The following is a 19581-nucleotide window of genomic DNA, read 5'->3' as shown; positions in this document are numbered from 1 at the left end:
GAGGTCCCTTCCAGCCTAGGCCAGTCCATGACTCTATGATTTTAAAAAAGAATACTGCACCCAGCAGTAACGCAGCTCTCAAAGCCGTGCTGCACGAGCAGCCCGAGCTGAGCAGCACCGCCCCAAGACGGACGCTGCCCGCACGGCGTGGGGCAGCCAGGCCAGCGCTCTGTCTCTGCAGACCACCCCTCAGCTCCCTCCACGCTTTAAACATGAACATCTCTGCTGAGAATATAAAAGATGGAACAACCATCCACACGTTTTCCTGACAGCACATTCCCTCTGGTGGTTTGGTTGGTTTTGTTTGTTTACAAAGAAAAAAAAAAGCCACTTCTGTTGCTGCTCCACTTCAGCCACTAGTTTTTGTTTATTAACTTACTCAGATTCCTCCCTCCCCACCAAATTACATTTCTTATTCCCATTTTAGAGGCCCATGTTCCATGGATGAATTAGCTGATTAAAATAATGATGAGACAAACGTGGCAGAGGCTGGCGCTGTACAACACGGTTCAGGATAATTTTCTTTTTCCCTAAGCAGAACACTAGGAAGAGATGCTGACTTTTATCAGGATCTTTGTGACAGCTGTGCTTTTTTTTGGAGGGGAGGATGAAATGAGACTCAGCTCACAGTAGGAAATGGTATGTCGTAACCAAATCAGCTTATACTGTTGAAACACTCACAACCACCAACTAATAATCATTTAGCAGGAAATCCTGTAACAGCATCCACAGTCACAGGACTGCCACCTGCCACATTACTTTCTCCTGTTGAGCCCCGAACAACAGAATAGTTTGGGAGCCATGAATGCCCCTTGACCTTTCTAAACCCTTTTGCTATTCACTCTGCCAAATTAGCCCTGTAAGAGGCTGCTGTTATTTTTTTTCCACGAGTCTATGCTCCCCGCTGCTGCCAGCCCACTAGCACATTCCCCTTGACACAACCACACACAGCAAATCAAGACAGCGAGCAGAAATTGCCATCCACTTCATTAATTCCTCATTTTCCTCACCCGCTGAACTGTTAACAGCATTGCACGCTTTACGCAGAGATATGAATTCACGTGGATGCAAACGGACACGACTACTGGTCAGTTCCAAAATCTGCCTGGGGACTTCAGCTTGAGCCCCCAGCACGCTTCATGGTGTGTGAGCCTGTGCCAATCCCAAGAGCATTTCTCAGTCAAGATTTAATCATTAAACATTCACTCTTCAGTCTTTGGAAAGCTGTCCAAAAAAAAAGCCTTTTTAATCTTTTTGAAAAGGAGTGCTACTCAAATTTCAAACGGGACACAAGGCAGCACTTCTCTTCAAATCAGCCAAGATTTATGCTGAGGATTCATATTTTACGGAACACATGTTTTGGCTGATAAAAGCATGAATCATGTGCATCAGCCTCAGCACTGCAAATACAGCAGTAAAACACCAGGGGAAATGCAAATACAGCAGTAAAACACCAGGGGAAACACTGCTCCTCAACCCAACTGCCTCAGCACAAGCAAGAGCAGCTCCGCAGGTTCTTTTGCTCCCAGCACTCAGCACGGCCTGTCAGGCAGACCTGCAGGTTACCCTTCCAATCCAGAGCACAGCATTTACAATAATCAGAGAGTGGGCTGCATTTTGGCCAGAGCAAGTGATGGGTGCACAGAGCCCTCCCCTCTCTGGCCCCCCGAACTCACGCAGGACCCCCCCACTCAATCCTTCAACACCACACGAACACAGGCAATCGTACAGCACAGCTGCAAGGGTACCAGGGGAAAGAATGTAGTTTTTTAAATGCCATTTCTTAAAACTACTTCTTCCTTGTAAGGAAAGCAGCCTGTAAGTAAACGCTTGCAATATAACAGGTACCCAACAGCACACCCAGTAGTCCTCCTGTAAGACAGGCACCAAGGCTGTTGTCTTTTCACTCTTACAATACAAATTCTAGTTGCAAAAAAATTATCTTTACCGTCTTTACAACCAAAAAAGGACTAAGAGTCCAGCAGGACCTGCACAGTCACCAGAAGTTCACCATCGTCAATGAGGCTTGCAGCAAGGTACACTGAAAAATTGACATACGCTCTTCTGTTTAACAACCGCATCATAAACTCGTGATGCCAAGATCAGTCAGGCTGCGCCGCTGCACTTCCAGGGCTCTGCACCAGAACTGAGCTCTCCTGCAGCGCAGACTTCGCTTTCAGCCAGTTCTGGTTGGTTCCAAGTGTACAACGTACTCAGGAAAACCCAAATGCTCATGAAATGCTACAGGTTCTTTTGTACACAGATAAAATCAAGTTCCTATGCTCTTTCCCCATGATACTCCTGAACTGTTTCTGCAAATACTGTTTTACTGGATGATAACATACTACTTGTATGGTAGTGCTACGCCATTTCTATCATGCCAAAATTTAGACACTAAGGTTTCCGTTAGCCAAAAGTTTAAGTTAATGAAATAGCAGTTTGCTCTTTGTCTTCTTATAAGTCTGTATCAGACAGTTTCTGCTGTTTGGCAGAAAGCAACTGAGAGGGTTCCCCCCCTCCACCCCTTCTGAACTGATTTACAAAAATTGTGAAGAAAATGACTTCAATAATTTAATGGAACAATCTGATTGTAGAAGTTATCATCACTTTTTCCAGATTGATTTATTTGTAAAGAGAAGAAAATTATCCAGCTTAAAACATTTTTTATACTATTTACTTTTACGATACACCTCCTGTTTATAAAGGATGTATCCCATCAGAGTGAAAAATAAATATAAGTTTCTGCTGCTGAGAATGCAGGTACTGATGAGCAACACTGAACCCAATACTGAAACCAGCCAAGGAAAGCAAGGTGAACCGACGAGATGCACATTCTGAACTAAAAAGGTTTATTCGACCCAGAAAACATCACCAAGTAATATCGTCCGACACCACATCATATAATTATAAAGTGTAATGAACAAAACTGATTCCCAATACACTGAAATGAAATAAACCTCTGAACAGGGTAGAGCTGTCCCATACGGCTGGATGTTACGGAAAGGACTCTGGCACAGAAAATTTATACCCTGACTACTGTTGGTACATTTTCCATCCCTGGATATGCAGGAAATGAATGCGCCTGGCTAATTTCCTGGAGCAATTGGTTTACTCGGTGATGCCTGAAATTAGATCAACTTGGGCTCACATAACAAGTATCAATAGTTATAAAACTGTTCCACTTTTAGCAAACTGAAAAAAACCTCAACGACTTACTTCAGTTGTGCAGCGCAACAGCCCCAGTGAGGACGCTGGGGTGACGAGTGGACGCAGAAGCAGAGCGGCTTCCCAGGCCCTCCTGCACCTCCTGCCCACCTGTGCCAGGAGCCTGCGGCTCACAGCAAATAAAGCGTCACTCCCAGCCAGCAGGAGAAAGCTGCCATTTAATTGTGTTTTAAAAGAAGCAATGGTCAAGTGAAGGCACTTTCCAACAGCTCTAACTAGTGTGCACGAGATGATGGGAAACCTGTTTCCAAAAATCCTGTGATCTCCAAGACAGAGAGAGGACAACGGGTTGATTGGGGACGGCCCCTGGATCGCGTGTTGCAGACCAACCAGCACAACACGCCTGATTACAGCCAAGTTTTTCAAGATCTGCTCCATCACAAACCAACAGCCCCAGCTCCAGGGGCTCCTTTCACACTTCCACCTTCCTCATTAACGGGCAGAGCAGCTACGAAAGGGGCTCCTTCCACACCCACCTCCTGCAGATCACCACCGCTGGCCCTGGCACTGCTCTTCCTCGTGGACCTGGCACTGCTACGCCAACAGTTGGACTCAGTGACCTTAAAGGCCTTTTCCAACCTAAACAGACCTACAGCTCCATATTCACAGCCCCCCAAGGTTACGGCACTCCTTATCAACCGACCTGCAGCAGTACAAGGCAGCAATCAAACACTTGTTAAACGACATCACAAAACTAGTTCCAAACACAGTTTCACCTTGTAAGAGGCACACGCCACAATTCCGTGCTGAAAGCAAAGCCGGGGTATTACCTGTTATGACGTTAATGTCGGGGTACTGGCTTTCACAGAGAACAACAGACTTGCTGTCCCGCTCAAACGCCTCTCGAAGCTCTTTCTTAACCGCCGCGGAGCCACATAACCGGTACAGGCCCACCACCTAGAAGCAAAAACAACAGCCCCCATCAGCCATCGCACTGCAGAGGGAGCTAATAACTGACTGTACCATGTGTTGCCTCACCCAGGAAGCAGGAAAAAACCGACCGTTTGGAAACATATGCTAAGGAACTCGGACCGGTGCAAACCGTGACCATCCAGTGGTCACACAGGGCATGGAACTGGCCGCACGAGACACAGCTGGGATGGAGGCACTAAGGGAGTAACTCTAGGGAAGAGGCTGAGCAGGATTTCATTGTCAGAAGCTCAGTTTTAAATACAGACAAAACATCTATTCTTACCCTGCTCATTCAGATCACCATTATTTTTTGTAGTATGACTGTTTAATTATTTAAGATAGAACAGGAAATTCAGCAGAAATAAATGAGGAGAATAAGCATTTTTGAGCTTCATCTATCCAGAGTTACAGTATACCAAAATACAGTTATTAATCATTAGCAGGAAAAAAAAGCAGTCATACAACTACCTTCTAAAAAAAAAATGAGAAATGCTATAAACCAATTAAAAACAAACAAACAAAATAAACCAAAACATTTTTCCTACAAAATTAACTTATATAGCAAACAAAATTTAAATTTTATTTTATATCAGTAACTAGAGTTTCAAGAAAATTATCAATACTCCATTATTACACCTATAATATGCTGCTCTAAAGATGACAAGATGATGACTTCTTCATGTTTCAAATTATATGAAAATCTTCGTGCAAAACACAGGCTATTTAACATGCTCGAGGTGACAGGAAAGAAACCCACATCACTCTTGGCCCAAACTACTAGTTAGACCATGTGCTTTCATGCACTTAAATTTTGCATTTTATCATTACTTACTTTTGTTTTTCATCAACACCATTTATACATTTATAGATCTTAAAGAACCAGATCTTAAACATATTTATTTTATTTTAATGAACTTTATAGGTGGCTATAGTGAGCAGTAAATGGTTAGTCCAAAACTACCACGGCCTCGAAAGGCAGAAAAAACCCAAACAAAATATTACTTGGACCGTTCAAATCTAGGCTTCCAAACAAGAGTATTTGTCTGGCCATATATTAACTTATGTTTAAATAAATGGAAAGTCACTCAATTGAATTTCCTCTCTCTTTACCAAGGATAAAGAGAAAACTGGTAAAAAGAGAATACTCTCTCTTTACTAAGACTGAGTAAGATCTGGGATTTGGCTCAGAAAATTTCCTTTAAACTTTTAAAATTTTCTAATGCCACAGTGGAAATTCACGTGGACGTAACACACCATGACAGCAGTCTGCAGTCTATAGGAAGGTCAAAAATGTCAGAAAATCACGTGGTTAAAACAAGAAGTTAACAGTATATTTTGCATTTTTGGTTCTCCCTGTGCAAATACCCAAATTAGATTTCACGCTCAGAAGCACCAGGTACATTCAGACAATGCAGACTCCAGTCGCTTCATTACCAGTGTTGCCTTGATTACCCAATGTCATTTGCATGACTAGGTGCTAATAAGCCCAAAATAAAACGCTGAAACCATGCGACACATACACTGGAAAGAATAAAACTCCCCTTTTCGACTGATATGCATGATGTTAAGGGAAGTATTCACGGTAAGAATCAATCAGTTATAACCAGCAGCGACTTTCAGCAAAGTACACAGAAGTACCATTTCTCTCGCTGTATTTTATGAGCTGTTACAAAGAGCAGAGTTAGTCTCACAACACCTGGAACCACATCCAACCTGTCAACAAGCTAAAACAGTAACAGTGGTAGGTGTGATCTCTTCTCAATTTCACCTGAGCAAGAACAGGTGTAAAAGAGCCTGAGGGCTCCCACGCGCTGTGGAACAGCCGGCAAGTCCTCCCACCAGTGTCAGATGAACTGCCAAGGGGCACGCCTGACCTTAGGACGGTGCTAGCCCGTCCCAGCAGGCCTCTTGTCTAGCATTTGTGACGGGGGATGTGTTTCCACACCTCAGTTTCCCAGACACAGTTCTGTCCGTCAGGTTACATCAACCAATGAACCCTATTGGGATGAAGAGAAGACACTGGGCACTGCTGCTTTACAGCATTCACCTTGTCCTGATTTTGAAAACAACCTGAAGAAAGGCGAGGAGCAGTGGTGTGGGGAAGCAACTCATTCAGCCCCTCAGGGACTCTTCCTCATCTTAATGCTGCACCCAAGGTGATGGCAGAGACGAGTCTTTGGCTTGTGACTGCACACACCTGAGTAAAGTTCTGACAAAAGACCGGTCCTCAGCACTCTGTGTCACTGCACGTGATGGCTCCGCTCTGGATAAGAGGGAACATTACACTCGTTTTTGCATTGAGGTACACACCTTTACAGAGTGATCTCAGTCTCAGGAGTCAAGCATTTTCAAGTTCTCTCCTCGGCTTTGCTTTTCCAGGGCAACCCTACCTGCTGGGGTTCGCAGGTTCATGTCACTATCCCCAGTCCTAAAGCACTGCTGACAGCAAGCACATACCTCTTCTACAGAGGCCAAGATGGAAGCACTGATTTCACACAGTCTTGTTATTCTTTCCACATTACAACGACTAGTGTTCAACAAACCAAAGCAGCAAAGCAAAAATAAAAATAAAAATACCAAAACCCCCACAAAACGAAACCAAACGTGTAAAGCTGTTTTCAATTTCCCCTTTCTCTCTTACTGCTCCTACCCTGCAACAACAGCTATCCCAGCACAGAAATATTAACAAAACTGATTAAAACGTGCACAGTACCTGGCAGCCTCTCTTTTCAATCTCCAAAATGCATTTCTGCATCAAAAGCGGCACCATCAAACCCGCATTTTCCTTCTCTACAACTTTTCGAGCATCTACCCCGAACATCACCGGCTCCCGATCTGCATCGAGGCCATCGAGAGAGTTCTCCCATTGCTCCATGAGCGACAGCTTGACATAAATAAGCCCCCTCGGTTCCAGTTTGACAGCCAGCTGATGTGTCTTGGTCACTCGGAAGAGAGTGGGAAGAGCCACAGTTCCATGACAACACACCCGATTTTTCCGCGGGGTGGGCTCCCAGCTGAACACCACCAGCTTTAAGTGCTGAGCATTTTCAATTTCTATGTTGAACGTGTGGTCCATGTCTAGAAACGTTGTCCTACATGTAAGCAGGGCTGTTCTTGCTTTGTTTACTGAGTCAACCTGTATTGCACAAAAGACATCTTTTGAGTCTATTTTTGGTGGCTTTAAGTCTTCAGCACCATAAAAGTGAATGCTCATGAGTCCAGAGATGTACTGAGAGCACTTGGGTTGATCAGAAAAGTTGTAGTGTCTGAAGGCATCGATATCTATTTCGGTTTTACCGCTGTTACTTGGGAGGCTTTCCTTTCCTTTCCCACACTTGCTTTCATGACCATGTTTACCTGATTTTGCTATAAGTTCAGGAGAGTCGCCGTCGCTGAGGTAACCACCTTTGCTGAAAGATTTGGAGCTCTTTGAGCTTTTCTTTTTGTAGGTGTGTTGTGACGACACGCTGCTGTCGAGATGGTAACGACTTATGACGTTTCTGCTGGCAGTGGTGGTTGAGTTTCCATCCCACACTTGCTTTCATGACCATGTTTACCTGATTTTGCTATAAGTTCAGGAGAGTCGCCGTCGCTGAGGTAACCACCTTTGCTGAAAGATTTGGAGCTCTTTGAGCTTTTCTTTTTGTAGGTGTGTTGTGACGACACGCTGCTGTCGAGATGGTAACGACTTATGACGTTTCTGCTGGCAGTGGTGGTTGAGTTTCCAGAAGACGGCAAAGACACTGTATGGCTTGTATCCCGGCAGCTCCCTTTCGGCAGGGAAGGAGGATTACCTGAGCTACTATGGCTTGAAGTTCCCTTGACACTCAGCTTCCTGCTAAGCTCTGGCAGCTTTTTCATCTTCATGGAAAGCTTCCTCACAGTCCTGGGAGATTTAATTCTATCAGGAAAAGGCCAGTTGATTGATCCACTTTTTTTCAAAGGACTGGGACTTGGAGGAGAAACTTCTGTTGAGGGTATATCAGCCTTGTGTGCAAGTAGAACTCCGGACCCTTTAAAAGAAAAAAGAAGAAATAATAATTTTCAAACCATCCAGTAACTGCAGTTTGCTGCAACGAGAGAATAAATCTTGAACTGGGGGAAAATGCATCAATTTGCCATAACTTGATAAATGCAATTCACTCAGACAACCGTTATTCATCAGTCAGATGTCCACAAGCACTCAGAGAGTCGTGCTCTGCTGGCTTATTCAACCAAATTTGGCAGTTCATAGTCAAGAGCCAGATTTGTTCTGCTTTATGGAGATGAAAGGGCCAGAAACTACATAGAAGCAAAGGAGCAATCTCACCCGCTGCATTCAGCTCGATCTGTTTGTGCTGTGTCCCCCACACAAGCAGACGTGGCCGCATTCCTGGGGCACAGGTGCAACGAAACCAGCCTTGAATGGGAAAACACGGAATATGGCAAACGGACCCTTGCCTAGCACGCAGCTGGCTACAGAGCCAACACATCTGTGCTGCCCGCTCCTCTTAGGTCTGGAGGAAAGACACTCGTCTCTAAGTCAAGACTACGGCTGTACTCTTGTGCGTGTCTCTCTTACCCCAAAGAGCCTTAAATCCCTCCTGTGTAGACACAGGCAGTGCCTTACACCTTCCCTTCCTTTTCTCTCAGCTCCTCCTCCCCACCACAGGACAGAGGAGGGGGAACACAACACGGATTTAACCAAAGCTGCATTCTACACTGCCTCATTCCTGCCAGCAACTTCCCATCCTTCTTGGTACAACCACCCCATGACAGGGCTTAAAGATACACAGTGCCCAAGTGACGTCCCCAGGGAAAATCACCCACCTTTCAAGGTAAAAAAACCCTAAAAACGTACCAGCAGGTGCTGATGCTAAAGAGGGAAAAAGAAAAAGAAAAAATTACAGTCCCTCAGTTTAGCAGTAAAGGACAACTGACCAGGGAACACGACCAGGTGGAAGCCAGCACAGCACAGTCAGGAACCTGCAGTTTACCTCATGCTCAAGGAAAATCCAAACACCAAGTTACAGCTCAAGCTGTTCTCACTTTCACCAGCATGAGGCAGTAAGGACTGTTGGAAAGGCAATGAATTTACACCAGTTAAGGCAGCATGCAAGAGGGGAACCGAGGCCAGAATGACAGATATTAATAAAATTACATGACTGCTTTCATTTTGAGTCACTTTTATATCCCTTGAGAAATTAATAGAGGTTCTTGCTAGCAATAACCACCTCGTTCACTCATCACTTTACGAATTTTAGCAGCTCCCAAGAGGACCCGTGTAGGCTTGGGTGCTACGGAGCCCCTCAGCACGCTAACCCTGCGCGGTGCCAGCAGCCCGAGCTGCTCCCAGGGGCTCAGATGCCTGTAGCCAGCTGTGACCCCCCTTGCTAGCCAGGGAAAGGAGGAGTCTGTTTACAGTATATAAAAAGAAAGAAAGAAGTGTTGTTTTCATGAGATACTCAGGAAATCATATCTTACAGAGGTTTCTCTCCCAGGTTTCTCAGAGGCGTACTGCTTCAGTTCTAAACTAAGCGCTTCAGGTCCAAATCACCCTGCGGCTAGTGACTTTCACAAGTCCCATGTTCATCCAAATTAGTTTTCACCATTTAACTATAACTTACTTTTTGTACTTCGCTTAGCTTAAACAGTTAAATCAGACGATTTGGCCTTTGACACCCTCGCCCCCCCCAAACCTTACAAAGACTAGTTCTAGTCCCAGCAGAAGTTTGGCTTTAACAAGTTCCGCAGACAGTTCCCTAAAAGCGTATCTTTATGAAAGAAAGTTTCAGATACAAAGAATAACTCATAGAGCCTGTTTTCCAGAGCAACAGAGGAAAATTCATTTAGCCCTGCATCTCATGGAAGTAGCTCCCTCGCAGGGGAAGGGCTATTTCTAGCACGCCTGCTGTGCTTTTCTGGCAAGCAGCTCGTTAGAAATGTGGTGTTTGATAAAAGCGGACAAAGCCTTCCCTTGTACTGCAAATCGCAGCGCGGTCCCACTGGTGGGCTGGCCTGGGGCGCTGCGCAGCCATCGGTGCCACGCTGCAGCCCGCTAACATCAATCTTCCCGCTCTGTCAGAAGCCCCTGGCACGGGCTTGGAAAAGCAGGCCAGCAAATTAAACTTCCCTCCCCCAGCTCATTAAAACCAAAGAGTCAATCTACCACTCCGATTTTTCCATGTCCGACTTCTGCTGCGTTCAGCACCAAACAGTTAAAATGAAATATGCGGCTGGAAGAAACTTAACAGTCGAGTATTATGCGGGACGGTATTCCCAGCAGCGCTGAGCCACATGTTGTTCCACTAAAGCCAGCAATGTGCTGAGGTACGCACGCGATTTTAAAGAGTGAACGGGACACAGCTCTGCACAAGCTGCAAAAGGAACACTGCGCTCCCCAGCCTCCTCACACGGGTGCACCCCGTTCCTGTCACCAGGGTACGGGGCTGAGCTGCAAACGGGCCCCTCACTGCCCCTGTCCCCACTGGCTCTGCCACTGCACATCCCATCTCAGGAGTTCAACTTGAAAAACATCCTTCTGGAGGAGGGGAGGAGAAGATGAAACAGAAGAGTGCTAAAGGACTACGGGGGCAGGGAGGTGATGGTCAGTGCATGCAGCTGACTACACAGATACGTGTGTACATGCATATTAATTTTTTACAATGAGAACACTCAATCACTGGAATATCGTTCCCAGGGACATGGCAGAGTCCCCATCACTGGGGGCTTTCAAGATGCAATTGGACAGGGTGCCAGGTAACCTCATCTGGGCTCCCCTTCCCACCAAAGGGTGGACCAGATGATCTTCTGAGGTCCTTTCCAACCTGGGCTGCTCTGTCTTTACTACATGTATCTTACGCTTTCCATAAACTTTAGCAGTACGAGTGATACAGAAAAAAACCCCAAACTTTTGAAGGAGAGCACAATGCAAGTCAAAGTGACACGACATCATAAGGGACCGCTCCCCCATCAGCTATTTGCTCAGCTTGTCTAGTAAAGCCCCCATTTGCTTTGCTCAGCGACACGGCTGTGGGAAACACAGAGCTTTTCTGTGACCACTGAGACACAGCTGGAGAGACACGGAGAGCCCACAAGTGCTTCATGATCCCAGGTGCCCTCTCCAAACCCATTCGGGCAGGAGTCCACAGGGCAACCGCTACTGTCCCCTCAGCCAAGCAAGCTGGCTCTGACAACGGTACCCCTACCCGACACTGCCCCAGGGGAAGAGGGGACTCAAACTATATGATTTGGATGCAGGCGAATCACGGTTTTGCTTCCTCAGGTAGTTCCAGACCTATTCTGATCTTACACTTCAGAGCAGAACTGCAAATGCCGTTAAGAATTCATGCTACATCAAATTCAAGCAACTTCAGATAAGATTTAAGGAACCGATCCTCTATCCATATCAGTAACTGAGAAAAAAAACCCAAAAGAACATCTTAAAATGGAGACAGAATAGAACTACTTCTATGCAACTTCTTAATTATCTAAATAAATGAAAGAACAACCTCTTTTAACCCGTTAAAAAAAGTCCTTTCCACCCTTGTAAATATTACTACTTTGACCAAAGCAGTCTCCAAGTTCTCTCCCACATAATGCTTCAGAATCAAGGAATGGAGAAATTATTTTAAAAAAAACCAAAACAAATCTCCAAGAACTCTGTGAAGGTAGCTTCCTTCAAATACTATGTACACTGACATTAATTAAGCTGTGATAAATCCCTCAACCCAGGGATCACTTCTACAGGAGCAACAGATATAAAATAAATTGCTTTAAACAGTCCATTAATTAAAATGGAAAGTGATTACAGCATAACCCCCTGAGGCTCATGCACACCGAGAGGTGAACAGGCTGGTCCCTGCCTGCTTTTTATCACGGCTGCGATCCTCGGAGCATCCTTGACAGCGGTGTCTCATTAGGGAGAGCAGCAAGGACGTGTAACAGCACTTTCGATCTCTGACCAGACTTAAAGAGCTCGTATAAGCAAGCATGAGTTCGCTGCAAATATTTCAAACATTAGCATCCTCGTGATGTGCGTCAGCCACGGTCGGCTCGGTGCGACGGCAGCGTCCAAATACAGACGCAAGCGGCAGCACCGCGGCCGCCGCCGAGCGCTGTCCCTTTGGACTGCTCTGACGGAGATCTCCTCCCTTCGCTGCGTCTCTCATGGCACGAAAAGCAGCCTCGCCCCTATTTCCCCAAGTCAGAGAATACAAACAGTCAGTCGGCACAAATCAGAAACTGGAATAGGTATTAGCTATTCTAAATTAACTGCTGCCATTCCACAGCCGCTACATCCTTTGGCCTCTTTCACCAGCAGGTCTCTAGGTCATTGTCACCCACATACAGGCAGAATAAGCCCTCGACCTTCCAAAGCCCACGCACAGACTCCCCAGAAGCCCACCGACAAACTGGCTTCAACTCTGCAGGGGGGAGAGTGAGCAGAAGGACCTTTCTGCCACGCACCAAACCACGCTGGCATCTCAAACATCACGCAAATACGTCACATGAACGCTTTTCTACCTCGTGGAACCAAAGCTCCTCGCACTTGAACAGCTAAATCACAAGGCATCTTCCAGCCAGGCAAAATAATACACATTAAGCAAGTATTTGCAATTAGTAGATAGGATTTGCTGCCCAGCAGACTCTGTGGATACCGCTGGGACCTTCTAAGCATGTAAAACATTTGACTGCACTGGCCTCAAAAAACGTGTTTGGAAACCAGGACAGTGGTCACAGCCCAAGAGAGGGAGGAGCACTGCAGCTTTAATGGGATTTAACCCAAGCTCCGGTTAGCATGTACTGGGGTTAAGTGGAAACATGGCATCGACCTTCACTTCCTATAATGAAAAGAAATCTGTTTACAGTGATGCCTACCAGGGTTTTCCATCCAGACAGCTCACACACGTAGATTTTCAGTAGTAAAAGTACAGTCCAGATCCTGGTACCTACCAATGCACAAGGGCCATCAGCATGTCTCTGAGGTACGGACACGTGTGAGGTGATTCCACTGATTAGGTTAAGGTGGACATTAATCCCAACAGCAATCCTCCCCAAAAGCAAAAATACTACAAATTCCTCAGAAGGCACTATTCAGAGCTCCACAATACAGATCTATTGCAGGAGCTGACATTTTAAAAGGGTGTTTTTCTTCAACATCTATAAATACATACAGTTAGAGTCCAATCCTAGACAGTAAAGAAAACTTACCTCAACATTTTATATTTGAAAAAAAAACACAGAGAATTTTTCACGTTGCATTTATAACAAAAAAAAAATTCTATTTTCCAGTCATATCCATTTGGCCTGTGCAAGGAGACATCAATTCAAAACCAGCCTCCAGGGTCCTTTCCACTTAAGCTCTTCTCCCACAGACCTAAAGGCACGAGCCAGCGCTATGTTCCTGCTTCAATCATCTTCTTACTCTTGCCTTTTGTGTACTTGCTATAAACAAAATACATTAATTATCTTCTCAAGCTTTGCTGTAGAGGCACCTTATTTTTAATAAATTCTTTTTTAAAAGCCAGCATGGCTAGAATTATTCGCTAAGGAATTACCTGACAAATCCTATTAACATAAATGCCATTTACTGTAGAAAGTAACGAGCTTAACACCAGGAACTAAGGGTGTAAATTAAGACTGTGGGGCAAATTAGCACCTCTACAACTATGATCCATTTTACTGATAACATTTAAAAGAAATATCTATTTGCTGCTGTGTTTGGAAACACTCCGAATAACCAAATTCTAACATTTATTTTTTCTTAATCTTCTGTCTAAAAAAGACCCTCTAAAAAAAAAAACACTAAAAGAAAAAAATCCACAAGTATGTTCTCTCTACAAAATTGGAAATCCAAATCAGGCAGCAACATTTAAAGTTTTAAAGCTCAAATTGATTCCACTATCCAAAGAAGAAGAAAAAAGCAAATGACAAAATTGCAGACTCTAATGCTAAGCAATACTGCCATATACAAAACCATCTCAATAAGAAAGGTAAGCAGATCTTTTTCTCAAAGCAGAAAACGTTAATTTGTCAGGAGTTACTGCTTACTGCACCGAGCTCTCTAGTAATATAGACTTCTACTTCATAGCAGTTGTATAATTCAAACAAGGTTCTAACACAAATAAAGTTAAATTGGCCATGTTGCCCTTCATGGAGCAATTTTGTATGGATGAGCTGTCATTTTAAATTTGACTGAAAATAGCTGTAGCTACCTTAACTGGATTAAACAGAAGAACTAAGCCACTTCTCCATAGTAAAGCCAATTACTGAGCAGCAGGGATCCACTTCACCATCAATTAATCTATTCAATGTGATCACTATTCGATACATGCAAAAGGAGAGCTGCATTTAAAGCACCTTAATTGACTCAATGCATAACAAACCAATCAGTGGAAATGTGTAACACTTTTCTCCTAGTTTCATGTGACACTTTTTAAATGGGAAATTTTGCTTTCAGAAATAGATGTTTCTTCAGTATGAAAATAACTGACTTTGCTCTTCTTACATAAAAGGATTTTTTTTTTTTAAAAAAGAAAAAAAGTCACCTATATTTTGGGAGACTAACCACCCAAAAGGGAGTCAAACAGTTCGCAGGACACACATGCACGGCTTTTCCAAATAACCACGCTTACCGACCTCTCCAAGCTGCCTAGAGCCCTGACGCTGACAATGTACCTAAGAACATGGTATTTCATCTGTCTTGCAAGCAAATATATCTGGTCTAAGTACTCGATGCAGCCATAAACTGAGCTATTGCTAAATAAACGCCAGATAACTTTAACATACGTCGCAACTAAAAATATGCTCGGATCTGCAGCATTTCCACAAAAAGAACAAAATGTGAGCTCCTAGAAGAGAAGCTGCAGTGTTTTTTCTTCCACTGTTTACAGCAGTTGCTCTGGTGCCTTTGAAAACAAGCCCCGTTCCCAGAAGTGACCTCCGCGCTGGGAATCCCGGCACAGCAGCTCCTGGGACGCGGGGACATGAGCCCGCCAAGCTGGCCAGGACAGCTCGGACGAGGGGAGCTCCGGAGGCAATCCACACCCCAGCGCTGGCGTCTCGGGTCCTCTCTGCTGAGCCGGGTACAAATACAGGCTCTTAAGTGTCTGTGCCAGAAAAGCGTGAGCTTTCTCCAAAGCAGGGAACCTGGAGTTCCCTGTCTCCTGAACCTTATGCTGTTTCTAACTCTCAGAAGCATGCTACAGCTCAAGTCAAGATAATATCACACAGGTAATTAAAAATAATACCTCTTTCTGAAGGGACTGAGGGTTTTTTTCTGCTTACTTTTTTGTGGTGTAGTTTTATTTTTGTTTGGGATTTTTTTAAAAGACTGGGAAAAAATCTTGAACACGATACTGATTTCACATACTAATGGAATTATGGAAATGAGACTACCAAACACTCAGCCAAAGATAACAAAGAGGCTGGCTTCTGAAAGTGAAAACCACTCCTCTCCAGTCTATTAGATTAGCCTGAGACAGTCAAGTAGACAGCAATTACAGAAAGCGACGTGATGAATAGCATTTATATGGTCTTCCAGAAAGTCTTTATTAAAAAGTCCCAGACAGTAAGTTAAAGCAACTTCTGCAGACATTAAGTAGCTTTGAGGCTGGAATCCAAGGCTGGACAAAGAAAACCCACGGTGCCAGGCTCCAGCAGGCTCACTCTGTGAAGCCTTGGTCTTCAGCGAGGTGGGGGCCAAAGCGCAGAGAGGACCAACCACACTCAGATATGCCACGAACAACCTGACTGAGAAACAACCGTGCAGCTCCACATTTAGAAGGTACCAGGCTCAGAATTGGCATCTTTTTTTTTTAAAGAACTTGACATGCGTTTCTACCAGAACTTTGCTTGATCAAGATAAAAAGAGGAGAAAAAGAAAGACATAAGGATTTATTAATACTCTGAAAGAAAGCAGAGGACATAACACTTACGTTCCTGAACCCTCTTACCTGTTGACGGGCACTTGAGGGCAGGATTGTCCTGTACCGCTGGCACACCAGGAGCCTTGTAGGCAAACCTCTGCCGGTGCTGCTGCACGAGCTCCCCAAGGTGTGCGGCATCGGCCTGACCCGCTTCGCTGGGCTGAGCCAGCCGACTGCTCCCCACGCTCTCCACGGAGCAAGGGGGATCCTCACGGGGACTCGTGGCCACCCCAGAGTCACCCCCAGTGGGCATTTTGTACCGAACTGACGGGGAGCCTGCAGCACCGGGGCTATTCACAGCAGGAGGGCGAACCCTCAGCAAGTCAGGCTCGTCATCTTCAGGGATCGGGTTGTACCATATTTCTCCTTCATCATCCGCATCATTGTCCTCACCAAAGTCCACCGTGGGGCTGGCAGTGCTTGGCAGGGCACCCGCAGGAGCGCGGCTCTGCCCAGGGTGCTCCCGCCCCGCCGGTGATCTGGAAGGAGCCCACGGCACTGCTGGTTCAGGCAGCGGGATGGAAGATTTCGGTACCAGGAAAACAGCCCTGTGCGTTTCCTTACAGGCATTTTCTTCTTCCAGAGGAGGAGGAGGAGGAGGAGGAGGCGGAAGAGGAGGTCGGTGGGTGCTCTGCTGCAGCCAGCTGCGCTTCTTGGAAACAGTAATGCTGTTCACCTGCGGCCTGTGCTCGGGGACCTCGCTGGCCTGGGGGCACCTGGGTCCCTTCCTGCTTCTCGAAGCTATGTAAACATTTTCTATTAAATCTGTCCCCAGGAATAAAAACAAAAAAGAGAAAGACAAATATTTAGAATATCATTTTGCTTTCGACAGATCAGCACATATGCTGTTGTATTACCTCTGCATTAGACCTCAACTGAAAGGACAGAAGATAAGTTGATGTGATCATAAAATTAGATTTCAGCCTGTCAAAGCAGAATTGCACGTAATTAATAAAGAGCCAGGCTTGTTTGACTGTATTTTTAACACCATGCAATTTAGGTAAATGGCAGTGAGACAGCTCTGCTGAAAGGTCACGCATACTTACATAGAAATGGATGGGGTTTTTTCTGCCAAGTTCACATATAATTGGTTTGAGAAGTAGCTATGCAATACTTCTCCAGTTCACTTATGCCAATGAAGAAACAGCCTCTGGTTTTGGTGTAACGTACTGTTTAAACAGCAACGAAAGACCCACATAGATTCACAGTTAGGTTTATAAATATATCTAAAGGTGAGGATATGTCTTGCACAAAAACCTCCAGAAAGGACTGGCCTTACCAGCTTTATCCTAATAACTAAGACAAAAGCTTCCCCCAAGTTGTGGGGAATAAAACAAAACACACCGTCCCGAAAGGAATGAAGGCGGAAGAAGGAATGCAGAGAAGATTTTAATATCTCGTTACACAACAAAAGCTTCATGCAACACCTTACCAAATTCCACTGACTGCTCCCAAAACTTGATGAATTTCTTTAACATAATGGCCAAACACTTAACTATGCATCCAAAACATCCACCTGCACTTGAGCCCCACGTCAGAGAGCACCGGGGCACCCCGTGGGCAGCAGTGCCGCACCCCAGGGGCTGCTGGGCACCGTGACCTGGGGCCACGCAAGGAGTGAGCAGCTCGCCCCCTGGCCGTTTTGCTAGGGCTGGCAGAAAAGGCACAAATGCAACCAAATTAAAAAGAGGGATCGGAGGTCAGATAACCCTCACACTCCTCTGCTGCGGGGGACAACCCGGACGTGGTTTGCTGAGCCACTGAGACTGAATGGGAATAACTGCATTCTCATAGAACAGACAACCTGTTTTCACACGAAGCCCTCTGCAATTGGAAATTCCAGGCTGAAGCAGCTATTTGATGCTGCTTGAACATTATTCTCAGCAAAAAATTATTTACACACCAATAATGATGTTAAAATATGGACACCTCTCTGGAGGACTCGAGGAGAAGCTCTGTGAATCCAGCTAAGTTCACTGTAGACAGGAGAAAGACTGTCACCTGAACGCCTTCTCTTCAGCCTGCTTTTTTAGGTTTGTACATTAATGACAGAAGAGATCCTTGATAAGATCTGAAACATCACTATTTTGGTTGGCAGATGATTCATCACTTGGTGATTTAATTTTTTTTTAAAGTGAGGCTCACCTGTTTAGCTAAACTGCAATATGAACACTGTGACTTTTTAGAATTAACTTGGTTGAAAGAATCAACAAAATTAACCATGCTCGTTTTGAAGACCATGCACATCTCCACAGAAGTGCTTTGCTGCACTGGGACCTAAATCGACCAGTTATCAGAATCTGAGAAAAATGTGTGAGCAAGGCTAAGGATGCAAACCTCTGGCAAAATTTCAGTGGTTTGGCTGCAACCATGTTCTTTCTCCCATCCACAGCCTAGAAACGTAAGTGTGCTACTGTAAAGGTTCCCCTTTACACAATTTCATTAGTATTTCAAGCAAGAACTAACCAGAAGCCCAAGGAACTCCTGTGCAGCGGGCACAGGGCCATGTCTACAATTCCAAGAAGTCAGTTTGGATCAGGGACTCCTTGGGCTGGCGATGAGTGCCTGGAAGCCCTCCACTCCTACAACGGAGAGCCCAGGGAGCGGCCCCTGCTCTGGTGACATAAATAGATAGATGGTGCATCCACAAACAAAAATATCTGCTACTTCCTGCCCCTTCCACGCTGGTTAAGGCAGCCTCCAACTCCCCGAGGAGCACAGCACGCCCCCATCTGCACCCGCTGACACAGCTGGCACCGGCCCCAGGCTGCCCTCCCGGTCCCCGTGGCAGCAAGCACGCAGGGCAAACTCACCTTTGTTTTCAACATCCATCTGGGTGTCTCAGGAACAAACCATCTCCAAAAGCTTACCGCAGAAACATTAATAATCAAGTAGCTCTGGCGCACTCCACTAACCCTGCTGCTTGCAGAGACACGCCAGCTACCTCGCGTATTCAAAACCACCCCGGCTCGGAATCGGCCAGCGTGCTGCCAGAGGTCACCGACTGCAACCGTTCACTGAATCTCATCCAAACGATGCACTGAGCTGGACATCTTCCAGCTGCAGCTTTTGCAACTGACGGGCAATATTTGCAAGCGCTGCTTCCCCTTTAGCTGAGCTTGGCCCTGATCCTGAGAGCCCTTATGCCTCTGTTTATTTTAGTAACAAACTGTTTCACATGCAAGATCTGCACATCCAGTATCACAGAGCAACTTTTTAACGCTGTTAGCTGTTACAGTAACGAGACCATTTTAAATAAATACAAAGCTTTTAGGGATACACAGGTGAGGCAGGCACTATTCATTCCAGAGCAAAGTTTCATTCAAAACCCCCCACTCTCTACTCTCTCTCAGTACTTTAAAATACTTAATATATGCTCAAAACTAGACCAGGCATCCACACAAATATGGAACATGACAGTGGCTCCTTCTCAAAACGTTTCAATACGGGGTATAAGAAGAAGGGGGAACAAAAAAAAAAAAAAGTCAGGTGTTCCCTTCACCTTTCACTCTATCTACCAGAAGAAAAGACAACA

General features: G+C 45.3%; 1 protein-coding gene across 1 annotated transcript; it reads right to left on the bottom strand.

The window, feature by feature from the left end:
• Positions 1-1970: 1970 nt before the first annotated feature.
• Positions 1971-18878, bottom strand: LOC104269742 (rho GTPase-activating protein SYDE2-like). The gene is made up of 8 exons (XM_009866370.1): positions 18860-18878; positions 16074-16811; positions 8978-8992; positions 8447-8536; positions 7743-8150; positions 6851-7542; positions 3996-4122; positions 1971-2041 (listed from the first exon to the last, which is right to left on the bottom strand). Exons 1-8 carry the CDS (start codon positions 18876-18878, stop codon positions 1971-1973), a joined length of 2160 nt encoding a protein of 719 aa, XP_009864672.1.
• Positions 18879-19581: the final 703 nt, after the last annotated feature.

Source organism: Apaloderma vittatum, unplaced genomic scaffold, assembly GCF_000703405.1.
Source record: "Apaloderma vittatum isolate BGI_N311 unplaced genomic scaffold, ASM70340v1 scaffold28723, whole genome shotgun sequence".
Classification (NCBI taxonomy): domain Eukaryota; kingdom Metazoa; phylum Chordata; class Aves; order Trogoniformes; family Trogonidae; genus Apaloderma; species Apaloderma vittatum.
Note: the sequence above shows the minus strand (reverse complement) of the source record. Positions and strands in the feature narration are given on the sequence as shown.